A 19216-nucleotide genomic window follows, 5' to 3' on the forward strand; every position below is an offset into this window, starting at 1 on the left:
ACTGGATTCAGTTTTGTCTCACAGTCAGAAATATTGTAATTCTGATCATTTATCAGCACTGATACTGTGAGACTTGAGCATCACAGCAGAGGATAAAACAGAAAAACATGAAGCAGATTTTTCTGGCCTGGATTTTATAGCAGAGAAACTTAAAATGTTCTGCAGTTTTGCATCATTTTAAAACGTTTACATTTCTTCAGTGTTGAACAGCAGAAATGAGGCTTTCTTGTCCGAGGAGCAGACTGATGGGTGAATGAATAATGCAGAAAACTGAGATCAGAGAGAGAGCTGTGCAGGAAGTGTGCTTTTGATCGTGCTGGAAGCAAAACAGCAAAAGTCAGAGTGAATTAATGACGATGTTGATCAAATCTGAAGCGTAGTTTGCTGCTTCTTTTGCTGCTGGTTCAGTGAGTTTTGGTCGGAGAGAAACAAAACCTGCAGCTCAGAATCGGCGCAAAAAAGACGTAAACACAGAGCGGGCCCGACGGCGTGTCCGTGTACGATGAGAAAGCCGACAGCTCTGTGTTTGTGTGGAGTTTGTGTATCTGCTCTTATTTACCGTTTGTTGAAATAGTTTTGTGAGCTTTAACCTGAGATTTCGGCGTTTCTGACAAAATACATTTAAAAGTCGATTCAGGATTTAATGACTCGATATGGCTTTATTCAGCTCCTCGCCTCCCTCTGTCCACCTGCACTTTAGAACCACAGCCAATCACAGAGGTCCCGCCCCTGACGTTCACTGATTGGGACACACGATAGGGGCATGTGTTAGTTGTTGACCACACGGAGACTTTGAGAGTTGCTGAGACTTTTTTTTCTTTTTTACTGGAACAGCTGTTTTTCTTAGTCGCACCATTGAAACGATTGGTCTCTAGAGCCCTAAATGTGGTTTTCTTCTGCTTCATGCTAACGTTTTCATGACTTCTGTGCTTTCAGCGGATCTCGTCAACCTGCCCGAGGAGCCCATCAAGGAAGAAGAGGAGGAGGAGGAGGAGGAAGAAGACGGCGACGAGGACATGGACTCTGACGACAGGGTGGTGGAGTACAGGGAGAGGGGGGACAGGGGCGGTGGCTCACGCTCACTGGGGGCGGGGCTCCACAGCCAGACGGACCGCTCTCCGTCTCCGTGGTCCGAGTCGGACGAGATGGACTACGACCTGGAGCTGAAGATGATCTCCACGCCGTCGCCGAAGAAGAGCAAGAAGATGACGATGTATGCCGACGAGCTGGAGACGCACCTGAAGAGCATCCGGTCAGAGTTGCTCACCTGTGTGTGTGTGTGTGTGTGTGTGTGTGTGTGTGTGTGTGTGTGTGTGTGTGTGTGTGTGTTATTTTCTATTCAGTTTTATTTTTACAACAACAGTCGCCTCAAGGCGCTCCTACAATAATACATACAGAGAAAAGCCCAACAATCATATGACCCCCTATGAGCAGCACTTTGGCGACAGTGGGAAGGAAAAACTCCCTTTTAACAGGAAGAAACGTCCGGCAGAACCAGGCTCAGGGAGGGGCGGGGCCATCTGCTGTGATTGGTTGGTTACAAAAGACATGCTGCAGACTGAGTGTGTGTGTCTGTGTGTGTGTGCACGCCTCTCAGTGAGGCTGAGCATTAAATTAAAATGGAAAGAGCCATCATGTTTGCTCACAGCTTTTATTTTGAAAATCAGGGGTGCCGCAGTGTTCCTGCTTCCTTCAAATACCAGAACCTTGTTTTTACGTCTGAGTGGGCGGCCTCACAGGAAGTGACATCATAGAAAAATCAGGCATTCTGCAGTTTTGGGTGATGATGGTGGGAAGTGGGCGGATCCCGAGTTAAACTTTATTTAACTTTGAAGCGAGTGAGAACGATTGGCTGGTCACCAACCAGCAACTGTAAAACAACCACTACCACATACTACTTCCTGTGTGGGCGGATCTTTAGTCTCCAGGCTGTTGCTGTGAGTACTGACAGTTACTGTGTCCCAAAACCTAAGCTGCATCCTCCGGAGGACCGAGAAGGCCGGAAGTAAACAGCTCTGAAACTGGACGGTCTCGCCTTCAGATCTGCGTCAGCGCTGTCTCGGTGGAGTTTAATAAACTCGTCCGTCTGCTCCTTGCTGTCTAAAATGTAACAGGACACTGGAGTAAACTCGACCATCTGTTTAATCAGTTTTCTGTTTGACGTTTATTCAGCTGTGTGAAAACCACCCGGGGGATTAATAAAGTTTTATTTTATCTAATAACTTTAATCTGAGCCAAACCGATTTACTCACGAACAAATAAAACAAAAAGCCAAACAATAACATTTTTAGGTTGTCTAATAGGGCTGCCACGATTTGTCGACTAGTCACGATTACGTCGACTATCAAAATCGTCGACGACTGATTTAATAGTCGACGCGTCATTTGAAGCTTTGTAAGATCACAAAAGACGCAGGAATAAGTAGCAGGATTTAAGAGTGTAATAACGGACTGAAACAGAAGATGGCAGCACTGCATGTACAAGGATGCCAGCTGCCGTTAAACCCAGAAGAAGAAGAAGCTGTGTCCCAGAATTCATAGTGCGGCCCAGCTCAGTTTCCAACAATGGCGGCAGCTAGTTAGTTTTAATATTACTCTTATTATTCTTTCTGGGTCACAAAATAAACGTTTAACATATTTTCAGGCGAGAATGTAGCTGTGTAAACCTCAAATATCTGCTCAGTTTATCAGGACACCACATATTTTCAAAAGCGCTCCGACGTTTTCGGAGACGTCTGTTACCCACTAGCTCGATAGCGAGCCGGGGGCTAGGCTAACTAGAGCCGTGAGAACACCGGACTCCCGGCTAATCGTTTTCAAACCCACCGCCGTCTTTCGCTACTCAGGTTAAACATGATATATAAGTCACTCAGATAACTTAAAACTGTAATTGTTTGGCTTTTTTTAGTATTTTATTTGTTCCTGAGTAAATCGGTTTGGTTGAGATTAAAGTTATAGTTTTTACACAGCTGAATAAACATCAAGCAGACAGCTGATTATCAGAAGTGTGAGATGCTCCAGAATTTACTCCGGTGTCCTGTTATTTTAGATAGCAAGGAGTTTATTAAACTTCACCGAAACAATCTGCAAATGTCATTAACATTTAATAAACTATCATCTTGTCTTTATTTTTAGTTAGCACCTGAAACACTTAAAGCTGTAAGCTAATGATAGTTATATAAGAGCAGATGCTGCTGGTGCAATAAGCTGTATGGATGATGATCTGATTAGTGACTAATCGCAAAAATAATCGCTGACTAGTCGACTATCATTGTCTAAGTAACTTATATATTACATTTAAACTGAGTAGCGAAAGACCGCGGTGGTCTGTAAAGTGTCTGGTGTAAATACTGTTATGTTTTCTTTATTTACTGTGCTAAGTTCCTTCCTTTTACTTTATATCTTATACTTTTACTACGGTTATTTATTACTGTGCTGCTTCTTGTTTTATTGCTGCTGTGAGCTACCAAACAAATTTTGTTGTATAACTACAATGACAATAAACTTCTTCTTTGTCTCTTTATCTTATCTGAAAACGATGTGCCGGGAGTTTGCCGTTCTCGCCCCGGCTCGCTGGTGGGTAACAGATGTCTCCGAAAACGTCGAAGCACTTTTGCAAATATGTGGTGTCTTGATAAACCGAGCAGATATTTGAGGTTTGCACAGCCACATTCTCGCCTGGACATATGTTAAAAGTTTATTTTGTGACCCAGAAAGAATAATAAGAGTAATATTAAAACTTAGTTGCAGTAAAGGACCTACCCGACCCATCCTTCAAATTCGGGGAAATGGAGGAGGCATTTTGGGATATATTTGGAGGAGTCTACGCCGCGTTGCTGTGATGTAATCGGCCTACAAATGCGGCCTCAGGAGGATGCAGCCTAGGTTGTGGGACACAGCTAGTGAATGCATGAAAGATTTTCTTCTGCTCTGATCATTAAACCTGCAGGAATGTTTCGCCGCCGCGCTCACACACGTTTGCTTTGCGTTTAACTCTGCCTGTGTCGCACCGTTCAGGAACAGGATCGGAACGTCGGGATCACAGAGCAGGACCAAAGCCTCGTCGCCCTCTAAGGTGACGGACGTGCGGCAGCTGCTGGAGGAGAAGCGGCAGGGCCACTCTCAGCACAGCCAGCCCCCTCCGGTGGTCAGCGGCGGGAAGACAGGTGAGCGGTTTAAATCCAGGTGCTTGCTGTGCTGCCGTGAGGCGGGCCTCTGACTCTGACGCTCTCCGCAGACGTACGGCAGCGGCTCGGGAAAAGACGCTACTCTCCAGACAGACGCCGCTCCCCCTCGCCGCTGTCCCCGAGAGACACTCCCCTAGCCAGAGATGTGCATCGCAGACTGGGCGTGGCCAGTCAGGACAGCAGAGGCCACTGCTCAAACTCATCCACAGACAGGAAGACGGGTACGGAGGCGACGCCAACCTCTGTCGTCTTCTTTCTTTGCTGTGTGGCGTTTGTAACGCTCTCTCTCGTCTGCAGGCGGGCTGTGGAGCAGACTCGGCTCCAGCGACGACGACGGCAGCAGCGCTGCCGCCAGACGTCACGACAGGTCAAGCGGCCGCTCGGCGGGGCTGTTCTCCTCTTCCTCATCGGGCCGGGATGGCGGTGGCAGCAGTAGAAGCGAGAGGAGGCGTGGTGACGGAGAGGGGGACAAGGAGGAGGAGGAGGACGACAGGCGCGGGGACGAGGAGGACGACTCGACGCTGCAGAGGATGTGGGGCGCCATGATCAAACAGAAGCAGGAGCGTCTCACCCACAAGATGAAGAAGAGTCGGCTGGACAACCTGCCCTCGCTGCAGATCGAGATCAGCCGCGACAGCAGCGACGAGTCCGACGCCTGAACCACACGAGGAGGAGGGGGCGGAGCAGTATTTCCTCTGATGGACGACCCGGGTGAGTTGGGGAACGGGGCCGGGCGGCGAGCTTCTCCCTTTGAAAACACCTGAAATAATGACTCGTAAATATCAACAAAAACATTTCATAAACCTTCTCCAGGGAGCCGCAGTCCACCTCGACTGCTCCCTGAAGCTCCGCCCACCTTTAATTTCAACTTCCTGCAGTGTGCGCCCTCCTCACTTCCTGTCTGAAGCGAGGTGAAGTTGCAAATTGTCACTTTATCATCCAGATCAGTGACAGTTGTTTGGGGGCGTGGCCTCTAATCACCTGCTGCAGGTGAGGCAGAATAGAGCCAAAGGAAGCGATCCGTCCCCTGAAGTCGTATCGCCCAGTACTGAGGGGTCAGTCGGGTTGTGAGGTCATTTCCTGCCTCGGCGTTCCGGAGTTTGTTCACTCGGCTGTGGATCTGAGGACATTTCAGAGGAAGTCCTGCGAAGTTCGGTGCTAATTATGAGCAGAGGGCGAAGCTTTGGTTCCCGCGGCCTCCTCTCCTCCTGCCTGTGGTGTTCTGTCAGGATGTGGCAAAGCATCATGGGAAACTCTCCGCTCACCTGCTGCTGCTCTTCTTGTCACCATTCTCGCTCGCCACCATTCCTCAGCTTTTCCCCGTATGACTGCAGCTCAGACAGTGAAGTGACTCCGCCTCCAGCGTGTGGTGTAGGCGTGGTGTTAGCGCTGGCAGGACTGGGGCGTCCGCTGTGGGACATTTTCCTACTTTTTGTCTCTTTATTATTATTTTTTTCTTCTAAACACCTTGTTGATGACCCGGATGTGTGTGCGAGTGCGAGTCCATCGACTGTTCCTGTGACGTCACATGATGTGTTGTTTTTAAATGAAGCCTTTGGGTCCACGTGCAGGTGACACCACACTGCTGCTCCTGAGATGAGATCATTATTAAAGTACCGGCTGATGTTTTATTCCACACGTGTCGAGTCTTCTTCCTGTAACCCTGACCACAGATACCTGCACAACACAGGTGTGCTTTTCAGGCGGGTGTTCCAACAACCAGGGAGGGGTTGTGAGCTCATTGAGGCGTGGCCTCTGCGCTGGACGCAGACACACAGATGCTCAGGAACAGCCAAATATAAAACCATCTTCCTCAGACGTGTTGGTGCGATTAACCTCAGCAGCCATATTATCAGGCTCCAGGTCAGAATTGTGCGTCACCATCCACCTGTCAGCTAAAGAGGCCACACCCCTCCATAATGCAAATTTTAATCCTTAATTTAAACAGTTGAGTTATTTTAAAAAGTCTGCAGACGTGTGTGTTTCTCGCTGTTGGAGCTGCTGCCTGGATAAATGCGACGCTTCTGTCAGGTGTACGAATCGAACACGTGACCCTCAGAGAGGATCATGTTCACAGGAAAAAACGAAAACATTGCAAATTAAAATGACAAATGTCCAGCAGAAAACACTTCAGCTCACAGTTGTGTCAAAGTGCTTTATAATGTCAGGTAAAGACCCCTGAGCTGTCACTGTAGCGACAGCCGGATGGAAAAACCTCTGGCAGAAGTTGGACGATGGGACAAAGACGTGCTGCAGAAGAGAGCCAGAGATTAATAATTACTAACGATTAAATGCAGAAAGGAGTATTACCACACCAAGAAACACTCAGTGCATCATGGGAATCTCCAGCAGTGCAGTACCTGTAACACCTACAGCTTGTTCTAATCGCTCTAATAGGATATTATGGTCGACAGTATCGAACGCTGCACTGAGGTCTAGCAGGACAAGCACAGAGATGAGTCCACTGTCAGAGGCCATAAGAAGATCATTTGTAACCTTCACTAAAGCTGTTTCTGTGCTGTGATGAGCTCTGAAACCTGACTGAAACTCTTCAAATAAACCTCTGCAGATGATCTGTTAGCTGTTTGACTCTTTCAAGGATGTTTGATATGATTGAATTTGATGAAGTTAAGGTAAGGCCGGCTCAGCGGCGCTCTGGCTGCGGCGCCGACAGACCACAGTGATCTTTTCAGCAGATTCAGATGAGCCTGAACAGTGAGCTCAGTTTCATAGTCGTTACTATGCAAACTGTCATGAGCGCTGAACAATGGCCATGAGTAGCATTCAGAGAGTTGGGAACCCTCAGCTCAGCCTTTCCCTTTTCATGTGTTCTCAACGCCTCATTGAAACTTACAGGACGTCTGGGTGAAACACACGTTCTGGCCTGATGAGGTAGCTCTTTGGTGTTGGTTACGCCTCTTAACTCTTAGGTGACTTTTTCATGCTTGAATGATTCCTAACTGCAGAGATGAACCAGTGCTGCGTCTGCATATAACAAATAACCTGTCTGTTCCTGCAGGCATTACACACAGAGCTGCTCCCAGTTCAAACTGGTGACGTTGACTTATAAGTTTGTTATAATTGTGTAAACTCTGTTTTCTCCTGATGTACTTGTCTGTACGTAGTTCCCATGTTTATGAGGGATGGCACACACTTTTTAAGACTTTTACAAAGACACAGTTCGATCAAAATGTAGAATTAAAATTGTTTGAATTGATTAAATTTAGTTTTTAAATATACATATCTATATATATTTATTTATTGGTGTTACGATATGCGAACATAGTTTCTAATGAGTAACGTGTTTATTTGCGAGTAGTGCTGCGGCCTGGTCGTTGAGTAAGAGCTGTTGCAATCATTTTTCGTTATGTAATCGGGATTGACGGTACTCCACTCTGATTGGCTCATTTGTGTGGCCGTTATTTCCCCCAACTAATCGCAAAGAAAACCCAGGTTAAGGCGGGCTGAAACCAGCCAATGACACTGCACTGACATCACGACTGTTATAAAAACCTCAACGTGACGTAGACTTCCTTCAGTTACAGTCGCCATTTTCTTGTGGTCGTTGAAAGGGCACTGAACTGCGACAGAAGACGGCTGAAATATACCCCCGAACCGGCGTGATTTCTCAACAAGTCCGGGACGAACAGTTAGCCGTATGAGTTCATGGACTGCCTGCTGATCAGTGGTTATGGTTTCGGTAAGACTCGCTTAGGTTTGGCCGAGTGTCTCAGCTCAAAGATGGACGACAGCGCGGCGAGGGAAGACGCCTGCCGGGAGTACCAGTCCTCCCTCGAAGACCTGACGTTTAACAGCAAGCCGCACATCAACATGCTGACCATCCTGGCCGAGGAAAACATCAACTTCGCCAAGGATATCGTGGAAATTATTGAAGCACAAATAAGCAAGGTTTTTATGAATATAGAATACTTTCACACTGAGATGTTTGCTGTCGATGTATGTAGTTAGCTGCTAGCCGAACATGGCGACGAGGTCGGCCGCGGTAACGGTCTCTGAAAACATCCAGCTGTTTGTTCTGCTAGCTCCGCATTCAGCCAACTCTTGAACAACTGTGTGTATTAAAGTCAACCGACCATTTATTCTTTATTGTACTCAGCAGCACGCCATTTCTCTGCAGACTCGCTGTAGGTACTCGATGTGGTCTGGAGTTGAAATCCACCTTAAATCAGCCCACCTTAAATCAGTCCGTCTTTACCGTTCGCTCTGCGTTTTCCTCTTTAATGTGGAGTAAACGTCAGTAGACGTGAGTAGAAAAGAAGGCGGCACTTTAGCGGGACGTTAACTTTGGTTCAGCTTGTTGCCATGGTAGTTTGTTTAAACCAACTTTATTTAAACAACTGCAGCGACAGAATACTTTCTGACACGTGGGAAGGGCCGAAATCTGCACGAGGCTGCTTTAAAACCTAGATTAAAGTTCAGGCTGATGATTATTTCTTAAAATTAAAAAATACTAAATTCACAAAATGGATGTTTTTTGAAAGTCTTGTTTCTCTGGGTTATTAACACAAAGGATGAGGCCACATAGAGCTGGGGAAGTAAATCTGAGTCACTTTCCTGAACAGGGGAAATCACCGCGCTGTTATTTCTGGCCTCAGTCGGACAGTAGCTCTACTGAACTCCGGGTGATGTCTCAGTTTGTGCCCTGCTGGTCTCAGGCTAATGCTCTGAAGTGGTCTAAACTTTGTTAAATAAAGAAACAGTAAAAACCTTGAATTGGCCTAAACTCCTCACATCAGGTTCAGCAGTTTGACTTTAAACCAAGGACAGATTTCATAGAAGTGCCTGACGTGTTGAAGTGTCGCCCGCTGATGTCTGTAAATGAATAAATAACTGCTGTGCTGATGGTGTCACAGTTCTCCTTTAGAAGTCTGAGGTGTGCACGTGTTGAACAAAGCTTTGGTAAACAGTCAAACTTCCCTCTGCAGCACTTGAGCTTTCAATCAGCGTGAAGCTCGTCACATTGATCTGACTGAGGATTAGCGGCTCGAGTTTTTGGTGGATTTTGACCATCTGTAGTCCTGCTGAGCTCAGACCACATCAGTGTCTCTGAATGGTTTCAGTCTGATCTGTTGTGTGTTATCAGTGTCGGGTCATTGATTAACGGGGCGTCTTCAACACCCCCTCCGCCCGCCATCACGTTACACTCAGCTTCTGGTCCATGACACTTGATTTAATTCTCGAGTGAATCTTGAATTCTTGAAAAATGTGATTTGAATGGTTAAAATGTTTATAATAAAAAATGTGAAATGTGCTTTTTGTCATTTTTTATTTCCCAGTGTAATTTCTTGGCATGACTCTGGTTTCATTTACTGCACACACTGAGGGAGGGGGGGGGGGGGGATTAAAGATGTCGGGGGTCAAAGTGGAGGTGTGAGGGGGAATAAAGCTCACTGGGGGTGGAGTCACCTCGAAGACGAGCCTTCTGGGTAAACGTACAAAGAGCGGTGGAAGGTTACAAACGCTCTTTGGAGGTAAACGGCTCCTGGACTGAAGCCTGGCGGCGCCACGGACTCATTTTGTAACTCGGCAGACGCTGAGTGGACTCGGGAAGATGACTTTTCCTTTTTCTCCTGTGAAGACGCAGCAGCGCACGGACTGACTGGGACTGAGATGTTTTCCTGCAGTTCTTGACCTTTTGAACTTTTTCCACGTTTTTGGGTGCTGAGGGGCGGGGCAGGTGTACTGTGAGCTTTTATTCTGAAATGTTGCTTTTAACCCCTGTTTGTTTTCTAAACTTGTCGAGTTCTCTTATTGCTCCAGGCCCCACCCAGCGAGAAGCTTCCAGTTTTGTACTTAGTGGATTCCATAGTGAAGAATGTTGGAGGAGAATACCTTGCAGTGTTTGCTAAAAACCTAATCCCTTCATTTATATGTGTCTTTGAAAAGGTACAGTTCTCTTTGCTGCCGTTTGGCCTTGTTAAGATTTAAGCAGTGACATGTTAGCAGCCCTCGCACTCCCTCCTGTTTGTCCTGTTGCTTGCTTTCTTCTGTGTAGTCTCCTGCACTCTGCTCCTGTCTTACTGCGTAACGTACTGCTAATGAAAGCTGGAGGGAGGCTTTAGGACTTTAGCTGATGTTTTGAAGTGGACTAACAGCTGTGCACAGTGTGATGTCTGCTTTTTGTTGGTGGCTGTGGACCAAGCGCTGTCCTCTGTTTGTAGGTGGACGAAAACACTAGAAAGTCCCTGTTCAAGCTGCGCTCCACCTGGGACGACGTGTTCCCGCCCAAGAAGCTGTACGCGCTTGACGTGAAGGTCAACTCTGTGGACCCAGCGTGGCCCATCAAGCTGCCGCCGCCCACCCCCAACTCCAGCATCCACGTCAACCCCAAGTTCCTCAAACAGGTGTGTACGAGCGGGGGCGTGAGCCTCGGGCAGCCCGAGGTCGCCCCGGCGCAGAGGTTTGTTCCTGAGGTCCTCGTCGGGCTTCTCAATAAATGTGTCTGTGTGCCCTTGAAATGTCGATAAAGAAGATGTAGTGAAACGTGCAGGTACACCCCTGAGGATTGTTCACATGTAAATAAGTTATTGTTACAGTAACTACCACAAACAATGTTTCCTATTAAGAGTCTTTAAAAGGTCCAGAGAGCTTCAGCGTGGGAGGTTTTTGTTTTTAGTTTTTCTGCTGTAATATCTTCAAATAAAGATGTGCTGAGGAGAATAAAGGAGACCCGGCAGAACTCTGTGTTTAATACTTACTATTTTGTTTTTTTACTTTTGCTCTTATGAGCGTTGAGTTTTTGTGCCTGATCTGAGGTTTCGGTTGTGCTTGGTTACGTTGTGAAGCTGCTTTCAGATCTGCTGTCGAGCTCACGTCAGATAAAGTAGAAAAATGAAGCTGGGAGCAGAAATTGGTTTGTTTGGCTCAAATGACAGAATTTGACAATTTTTAACCAACTAAAGTGAGCAGACGTCATGCTTTTATTAAACTGTTGACTGGTGTCAGACTGGGTTAACCTGTCAGGACATCCATGCAGAGTGAACCTGATAAACTGGTTCAAACCAGTGTTAACCACTGTCAGGTGGCTGCATGCAGGTTTGGTTAGTTTGATCACTGGAAATGTTTTTAAAGAGGTTTTCCATAAATATGACCGGGTCAAGTGTCACATCCACGTGCTCCTTACCTGTGTCCGGGTCAGGCTCCAGGGTTGGACCCCAGTGACCCTCCCTGGTCTCTGACCACACACAGCATCATCCACATTGAGCGATGGGATTTTGTGGAGCTGAACTTGAGTTCTAAACCGAAGTTATCTTTCTCTCCGTCTTTCAGCCTGAGGAGTCTTCATCCTCTCCCAGGCCAACCCCGGCCCAGCCACCGCCCACGGCCCCACCTGCCCCTCAGCCGGTCCCTGCCGCCATCAGTCAGTCCAGCCTGACACAGGAGCAGCTAATCCGGCAGCAGCTGCTGGCCAAACAGAAGCAGCTCCTGGAGCTCCAGCAGAAGAAGATCGAACTGGAGCTGGAGCAGACCAAAGCTCAGCTGGTACGACCACCTGGGGCTGTAACATCACTGTTAGCCAATCACGTGTCCGCATCACAATCCAGGGGTTCAGACTTAAGCTAAAACCAGAACATTATCTGAGCGCTGTCATGGCCATTCACTGCTTTAAAAACCCTGAAACACCCCGAATGTGTTAAAGCCTTCAGCTCCAGTTCAGATCAAACTACAAACCAGTTTGATCTGAACTGGGACGCTGCTAGTTCCCATTTAAAGGGTAAAAACGACAGGAAGAAGCAGCAGAGTCTTAAATCTTTTGTTTTGGCTCAAAGCTCACCTGTCACTTGTCCGAAGGTTTAGAGCAGCGGTCCCAGGGCCGTGAGAGTCGAGGCTCGGGTGTGACATTTATGGTTTTCAGGGTTTTTGTCGTTAACGCTGTTTCCTCGGGTCTTTTCCCGTGTGTTAGGACTTGTTGTTTTTGTTTTGTACTGGTTTTACTTTCCTGTATTTATCCGCGACACCTTAAAGCGGAGTTTATCTGCTGTCAGGTTTGTTGTGTAGAAACTTGCACATATTTAACAGGCAGCTCTGTCACATGGTTACAGGTCAGCGGCTTCACATTACCAGCAGCGACGGCGATCTCCACTTCATCAGCAATGAGCCCGGCGCCCAAGCTCATCAGCCAACCCGCTCCCGTGGTCCGACCCTGGGTACCCCCTCAGAGCGATTCAAAGTCGTCCGTCAGAGACCCCCGGCTGAACCGCCCGCCCACTGGCCCCCTACCTAAAGACCAGCCTGCCACAACAAAAAGAGAGACTCCACCCACCACAGGAAGTCACACTCTCGCTCTGGAGAAAGCCAGGATGCAGAAGAAAGACGCTCCACAGGAGAAACCCAAATCCAAATCGCCGTCTCCAATGGCGAAGAGTGGGCCGAGTAAAACCAAAGCAGCGGAGGCAGCGCTTCAGAGCGGCACGAAGAAAGACCCGCGGCTGAGGAAACGCACGCAGGACAAGGTGGGCGAGGGCAAGGACGGTGAGCAGAAGGAGAAGAAGCGATGTGGTGATGAGGAGCGGGAGGATGCTGCACGGGGGGCGGAGCCTCAGAGGTTCAAAGGCAAACTGGTGAATGGTTCGGTCGCCAAACACGAGCGTGACAAGGCTGCTGATAAGACCGCTGGCAACGCCAGAACGCATGCAAGGAAGCGCACTCGCTCGCGGTCTAGGTCGCGATCCCCCGCCGGCTCCCCAAAGAGGAAGGACAGACGCTCGCCAAAGGGCAGAGCCCGCAGCAGCTCGTCCTCGCCATCACCTTTGCACAAAGCTGGAAAACCACGGAGGCTCGACCTGCTGCACAGCAAGCCCGGTCGGGAGGACCGTCCCACCCCCAAAAGCCAATCTGAGAGCAGAAGGTCCAAGAGACCCGGGGAGGAACGCCACTCCGAGACCAGAGACTCTCACTCGCCACGCAGCCACGACGGAGGCTGCAAGGAGATGAAGGACGCCCCTCACCGCTGGAGGAGCGGCTGGGAGGAGAGTAAACAGTGAGTTCATCAAACGCATCAGAAATATTATTCAAAAGTTTTAAAACTTTAAAAAACGTAAATCGTTTTCCTCCTCAGCATGAAGCTGTCGGGCGACGTGCACGCCAAGCCCACGCCTCAGAGACACAAACCGTACAGCACGCCAAACCGCCCCAGCACCCCCCGAACCCCGAAGCACCGGCTCAGCGTCGACGCCAACCTGCAGATCCCCGATGTCCTGAACTCCGCCTCCAAGAAGGACCTGCTGAGGAGGGTACGTTCACTGACCCGCTCACATGCAGGATAAAGCTGTTTCACTGGTTTTCACTTGTTATGATCAGTGGGGGGGGTTACCATGTCACTAAATATCATGTGACTATGACATGTCTGCAGGCGAGCAAGCGCATGGAGAGTGGCGAGATCTCCCGCGAGGAGTTCCTCAATATGGCTCACCAGATCAAACAGCTGTACCAGTATCAGGAGGAGATCCAGCTGCGCAAAGACAGCTGGGACGAATCAGACTTCCCCGTCAAGAAGCAGCCGCCACTGCTGAGCACTCCCTCATCTCAGCCCCGCCCCCACGAAGGCATGGACCCGGCGGAGCTGTCATACTACGAGCACAAGTCGAAGCTGAGGAAGACTCAGGTCAATCACCGACCTGCCGGAGAGGAGTGGGAGGGGGAGGAGACTCCCGAGATCACCGACAAACCAGGGCACAGCGAGAAGATGGGTGGCGGTCAGAGCGGCGGACATCCGCCGCCACATAAATACAACCGAGGCCCGCGAGACAGGCCAGGTGAGCGTCACATGATCAATAAATTAGCCAGAGAAAAGAGCTTTATTACTTAAACAAAAACACATCTGCTGCCCTTTTCAGGTGAGAGGCGGAGCAAAGAGTGCGAGGAGCATCGGGCGCCGCTCGCCCCCATGGTTGAGGAGTACAACCACGGCAAAGAGTTTCCAGCGCTGAAGCCAGGTCTTCGCTTCACGAAGAGACCCGACCACAGAGAGACAAGTGAGTGCACGCCGCCACCATGCTGCGCTGCGTTCACGTGTTCAAGTGGCGTGAAGGTTACCTGTTATCTGTCATCTTTATCCACAGAGAGGTCAGAGGTCAGGTTCTGGAGCGGCGGGGTGTCAGGGTGTCGATCAGGGATACTTCAGCAGGGTTAGACATTTCTAACGAGTCCTACACATTCAGTCAGGAGCCCCGATTACATCATCAGCTAACCGCTAATTAGACACTCCCTCTCACCGCCAGCCTTTCAAGGCATTGTGGGAGTCGTAGTCGGCCACCTCTGCAGTTCTGTAGTGTCACCCTCACATTCAGACAGATGAAGCTCAAACTGTAATTTATCAGCTGACAGGAAGCGGCAGCGTTCACAGCATTTCTTCTTCTGTGGTTTCCAGATGAGAGAGAGTGGACCTCGCCACTGACAGAGCGGCAGCATTATAACGACCGCGAGGAGCAAAAGAGCAGCTACAATGTCCCACGGCGGTACGGCCCACCTGCTGACGCCCGCAGGCCGGAGGTGCCCCCTCCTTCGGGCACAGTGGTCCACAGGAACTCCCCGAGCCCAGCTGGCCTGGACGCCACGGCGACACGCTTCGAGCGCGAACGGCTATCACCGTTACAGAAAGACTCTGCTGACATGAGCCCGATAGCGCGCTTTGAGAGCCCAAACAGCGAGCACTCGGACGACGGGCCCCTTGATGCCCCGCCGCCTCATGCTTCAACCAAATCCATCCTGAAGGCGCCACTCCCCCGTGGAGGGCCGCAATCTTCGGTCCGACAGCACGGCGGGTCACCCGGACACACACCACCTCACGACGGGGGACACCCCCCTGCACGCTACAATGGCCCCGGTCATATGGGCTCTTCTAGGCCTCACGCCCCAGGATGGTATGAAGGCGGCGGTGGCCCTGGGCGGTTCGATGACTCACTGCAGTGTGAGGGGCCTCACCACCCAGCCCCCAGCAGGTTCGAGGGTGCCGGACCAACTCATCACACAATGGCGGAGAGGGTGGACGGTCCCGGACACATCAGTCATGGCCCGATGAGAGGCGGAGAACGAATAGGGCGGTTTGAGGGGCCCCCTCAGGGGCCCGGCAGGTTCGGGGCTCCTGTCGCACTACAGACACGATTTGAGGTGCCGGCACCCGGCCACTCAGAGGGCCCGCTGCAGCGCTTCGAAGCACCACGTCACTTAAACAACATGGGTCCCGGCCCTGGATCCGCCCCCATGGGCTTCCAGCAGCGGCCAGCACGCTTCGAGGGCCCCACGAGGTTTGATGGCCCTGGACACTTCGAGGGGCCGGGCCAACCGGGCCCCCGGTATGACGTGCCACATCAGGGAGGCCCCCCGCACTTCGAGCACTTCCCCGGGCAGGGCCACCTGCGCTTCGAACCCCAACACAACCTGCAGCCCCTCATGAGACAGATGGGCCCGCCCATGTACGAAACCCCCATGGCCCCCCAGCAGAACTTCGCCATGCCCCCCCAGCGTTTCCCGGACCCCATCAATCCTCAGTTCCCTGCAGCACCAGCGGCGTTCCCGGCGCAACAGAACATGCAGCAAGCCGGAAACTTCCATGTGCAGCCGTTCAGTCAGCCAGGACCCGCCCCCTTCTACAACCCCGGGGCACCCGCTGTTGGCTTACAGCAGCCGGTAAGCAACGCACAGGACATCACAGGATCTAGACCAATAAGAACAGAGGTAGTTTCAGACAGGTTTCAATCAGAGCTGCCTCAGTTCAGTCCAGTGTCAAATTCAGAGCAACTGGAGCTCCACCCACAGCTGAGCAGCTGTGACTGTAGTTTGGGGCAACCAAACACTTAGGCATCAGTTAAGTCAGAGTTGATGTGATACATGGAGACGCAGCTAAAAGAGCCGTTATTGGCCTGCTAACAGCATGCTAGCATGCTAATCCTGTATAATCGCAGTGCCTGAGTCTCCTCATGCGATACATGCACCTGAGTTTTATTTAGAAACAATGAAACTTTAAAACCTACATCTATCGCTGAGGCACAGCCAGCCTATGTTGCTAACTTCTGCAACTACTCCAGGTCAGTTGGAGCGAATGGAGTTCTTCCATATAAAACAGCCAATCGGGTAGGCCCAGCAGGCATGCAGCATGCAGCACAGATGGACTGCAAGTGTTACTGTTCTGCATGGTCACAAGTTTCTGGACCTTTGACCTCTGTGATGATTAATTTTCCTTTTTAATTGTTTTTCTTTTTTTAAAGAGAATTTTAAAAAAAAAACAACTACATTTAAAGGTATCAGGCTGTGCAGAGGGCGGAGTTAATGCTACAGAGCGTGCTGTTGCGCCGGTTCAGGACATTTATCATTAAATTAGCCCCACTACTGCCAGAAGGTGGCAGCAGACGCTGCTGAGCAAACAAGTGAACGTGTCAGGTAGGAGTGAGGTGCAGAAATGGCAGGAAGATGTGCAGTTGATCCTCTGAGCTGGTGGCTCTGATTGGTGCAGAGGCCACGTTGTTGAGCAGGGCGAGTTCCTGGGGAATGATCTGAGTGTTTGTACCTGTGCTGTTTTCAGGTGAGCGTGATGGGAGCCATGGCCCAGCCCTTCCTACCTCAGACCGCCGTGCCTTTCGGACAGCAGAGTAAGTTTGCGTGGCGTTTGTGTCGGTCAGCTTTAACGCTCTCGAGTTTAAGGTCAGAAATCGTGACTGGTTGTTGGTATTTGCGTAGATCCGCAGGTTGTCCCTCCGGAGAACCACTTCGGTCAGGTGGACGTGAACGACCTGCTGTCCAAGCTCCTCTCCACCGGCATCATCAAACCCTCGCAGCCCGACGCCGCGCCCGCCTCCAGCAGCGGTCAGTGAAGCCCCTCCCTCTGTCGCCTTTAACCTTCTTCTTCAGTCGAGTTTGATGTGTTTGTTTTTTTTTCCAGAATCGTCTTCTGTACCTCCGCCGGCACCGCCACCAGAGGAGGAGGAAGAGGAGGAGCAGGAGGTGGAGGGTGAGGGCGAGGGCGAGGACGACGTGCTGGACCTCACCAGCTTCAGCATCGACGATATGAAACAGTGAGTATTTGCCTGTCCTCATCGTCGAGGTTACTTTGTTCTGCTGTGACTCACTTTGCCCCGCCCCTCTCGCAGGCGCTACGAGAGCGTGGTGACGAAGCTGTACTCAGGGAACCAGTGCTGCCTGTGCAGCATGCGCTTCACCGCCGCCCAGACCGACATGTACGCTGACCACCTGGACTGGCACTTCAGGCAGAACCACGCCGGCAAAGTGGCGAGCAAGAAGGTCACGCACCGCCGCTGGTACTACAGCCTCACGGTGAGAACGAACACGCCTCATGGGGCGCGGCGCCTAGCTCCCTGTGGAGCGCTCTGATGTAACGATACGTTTGTCGTGCAGGACTGGATCGAGTTCGAGGAGATCGCCGACCTGGAGGAGCGCGCCAAGAGCCAGTTCTTCGAGAAGGAGAACGAGGAGGAGGTGCAGAAGAGCCAGGCGGCTGCCAAGGAGAAGGAGTTCCAGATCGTGAGAGCCACCAAGGACCAGGTGGGAGAGGTGAGTACGGCGGACGGCCAATCGACGGCCAACCTGCTTGTCGGTGACATCACAGGCTCGCCCAATAAAAATGCTTCCTTCCTCCCTGCAGAGCTGTGAGATCTGTCAGGAGCCCTTTGAGACGTACTGGGTGGAGGAGGAGGAGGACTGGTTCCTGAAGAACGCCGTCAAGGTCGATGACAAGGTGTGCCGAGGCTCCACCCATCCACTTCTAATCAGTAAGATGACCAATAAGAACAAAGCGAGTGACCAGCTGTTTGTTTTCCCTCCACAGAACTTCCACCCCTCCTGCTTCGAGGATTATAAGAACGTAAGTCTCACCTCCTCCCTCACCTCCTCCCTCACCTCCTCCCTCACCTCCTCCCTCACCTCCTCCCTCACCTCCTCCTTCCTCCTCTTTCTTCTTCTCTGGTATAAACTCAATTGTTTTTCTTTGCGCCGCTCTCATTTGTCTCCTCAGACATCGTCGTATGTCGACGTCACGCCGTCGCCCAGTAAGCTGCTGACCGACCACCCGCTGGGCGCCTTCGTGAAGACGGAAGAAAAGCAGGAGGAGGTCACTTCCTGTGCTGTTGCTGCCGCTGCTGCTGCCGCCGCCACCTCAGTGAAACAGGAGGTGCAGAATGAGAGCGGGGAGCCTCCTGAAGTGAAGACGGAGGCAGGTGAGGAGGCGGCGGCGTTGTGAGGTGGCGGCGGTTTTTAGCTGCAGGGACTCGTCCTCTGCGTCTGTACTTGAATACATTTTTGTATTTGGACTCGCGGCCGTGCGGCTGCCTCAGTGAACCTGTACATGACCTAATTTATACATTAAAGTATTTTTGGTAACTCTGGTGTTACAGTGATTGAATCAGCTGTTACCCCTGTACATAGATTATTGATGATTGATTGGTTTATCGATGGGCCCTCGCAGGTGTTGAAGGTAAGCATCGTCTGAGCGGGAGGCGTCGTGGACTCGTCTACCGAGGAGCCCACCCTCTTTCCGTTTTTCTTTCTCTTTGGATCAATAAAAGCATCTGAAAGCTGTTTGTGTGAATACTGATTGATCTCATTGATCGTTGAGTTTTACTGTCATTTGGGTTCCAAAACATCAATAAAGGTTCAGTGGGTTCAAACATCCTGCTCTGGGTATTTATTCGTGTGTGTGTGTGTGTGTGTGTGTGTATTAAAAGTTCATTTGAAGAGGAAGTGAAGCTGGTGCTGAGCCGACAGTCACAGAAGGATAAGAACTGAGTTCATCTCAGCTTAAATAACCTGCCACTTGTAGTATCAGCCAATCACATGACGGGCTCATTTTGCAGCGCAGACACGAGGTCAGAGGTGAATGTGCTGCACTCAGATGGCCTCCATAGACCAGTAGAGGAGCTTTACTGTCATGATGGCTACAACAGCATGTGTGATGATGTCAGATCAACATGGACCCTGACCTCCAGCAGCTCCTTGAATCCATGAAGGCTGAAAGCAGCTCCAGGCTGGTGATACTAGTGAAGTGTCAGCAGTGAAACA

At 50.5% G+C, this 19216-nt stretch overlaps 2 protein-coding genes across 4 annotated transcripts in view; both read left to right on the forward strand.

Moving 5' to 3' along the window:
- Positions 1-5824, forward strand: part of ncbp3 (nuclear cap binding subunit 3) — a 15530-nt gene extending 9706 nt beyond the window's left edge. For both annotated transcript variants that reach the window (XM_085421445.1, XM_085421444.1), the window contains exons 10-13: positions 937-1252; positions 4017-4165; positions 4237-4407; positions 4484-5824. In XM_085421445.1, the coding sequence (XP_085277571.1) occupies positions 937-1252; positions 4017-4165; positions 4237-4407; positions 4484-4845 (998 nt within the window). In that variant the 3' untranslated portion in view covers positions 4846-5824. The remainder of the gene's footprint in view (positions 1-936; positions 1253-4016; positions 4166-4236; positions 4408-4483) is intronic.
- Positions 5825-5965: 141 nt separating this feature from the next.
- pcf11 (PCF11 cleavage and polyadenylation factor subunit) lies at positions 5966-18825 on the forward strand. Of its 2 annotated transcripts, XM_085421442.1 has the most exons (18): positions 5966-8095; positions 9968-10093; positions 10369-10551; positions 11477-11689; positions 12250-13187; positions 13266-13440; positions 13560-13962; positions 14044-14181; positions 14269-14334; positions 14577-15835; positions 16728-16794; positions 16883-17008; positions 17085-17217; positions 17293-17476; positions 17558-17713; positions 17805-17897; positions 17988-18023; positions 18174-18825. In XM_085421442.1, the coding sequence occupies exons 1-18, from the start codon at positions 7853-7855 to the stop codon at positions 18396-18398; spliced, it is 4764 nt and encodes a 1587-aa protein (XP_085277568.1). In that variant the 5' UTR covers positions 5966-7852; the 3' UTR covers positions 18399-18825. The 2 variants fall into 2 exon arrangements, with proteins under 2 accessions (XP_085277568.1, XP_085277569.1); XM_085421443.1 differs by lacking the exon at positions 14269-14334.
- The last annotated feature ends 391 nt before the right edge of the window (positions 18826-19216 follow it).

This window comes from Rhamphochromis longiceps, linkage group LG10, assembly GCF_057381845.1.
Source record: "Rhamphochromis longiceps isolate RC_006_pf linkage group LG10, R_longiceps_female_GT1.1, whole genome shotgun sequence".
Classification (NCBI taxonomy): Eukaryota; Metazoa; Chordata; class Actinopteri; order Cichliformes; family Cichlidae; genus Rhamphochromis; species Rhamphochromis longiceps.

Coding starts and splice junctions, on each gene's coding strand:
- pcf11 (XM_085421442.1), top strand. CDS start 7,853: ATGGACTGCCTGCTGATCAGTGGTTATGGTTTCGGTAAGACTCGCTTA. Junction 15,836..16,727: donor CTGTTGGCTTACAGCAGCCG/GTAAGCAACGCA, acceptor TGCTGTTTTCAG/GTGAGCGTGATGGGAGCCAT. Junction 17,218..17,292: donor AGCATCGACGATATGAAACA/GTGAGTATTTGC, acceptor CCCCTCTCGCAG/GCGCTACGAGAGCGTGGTGA.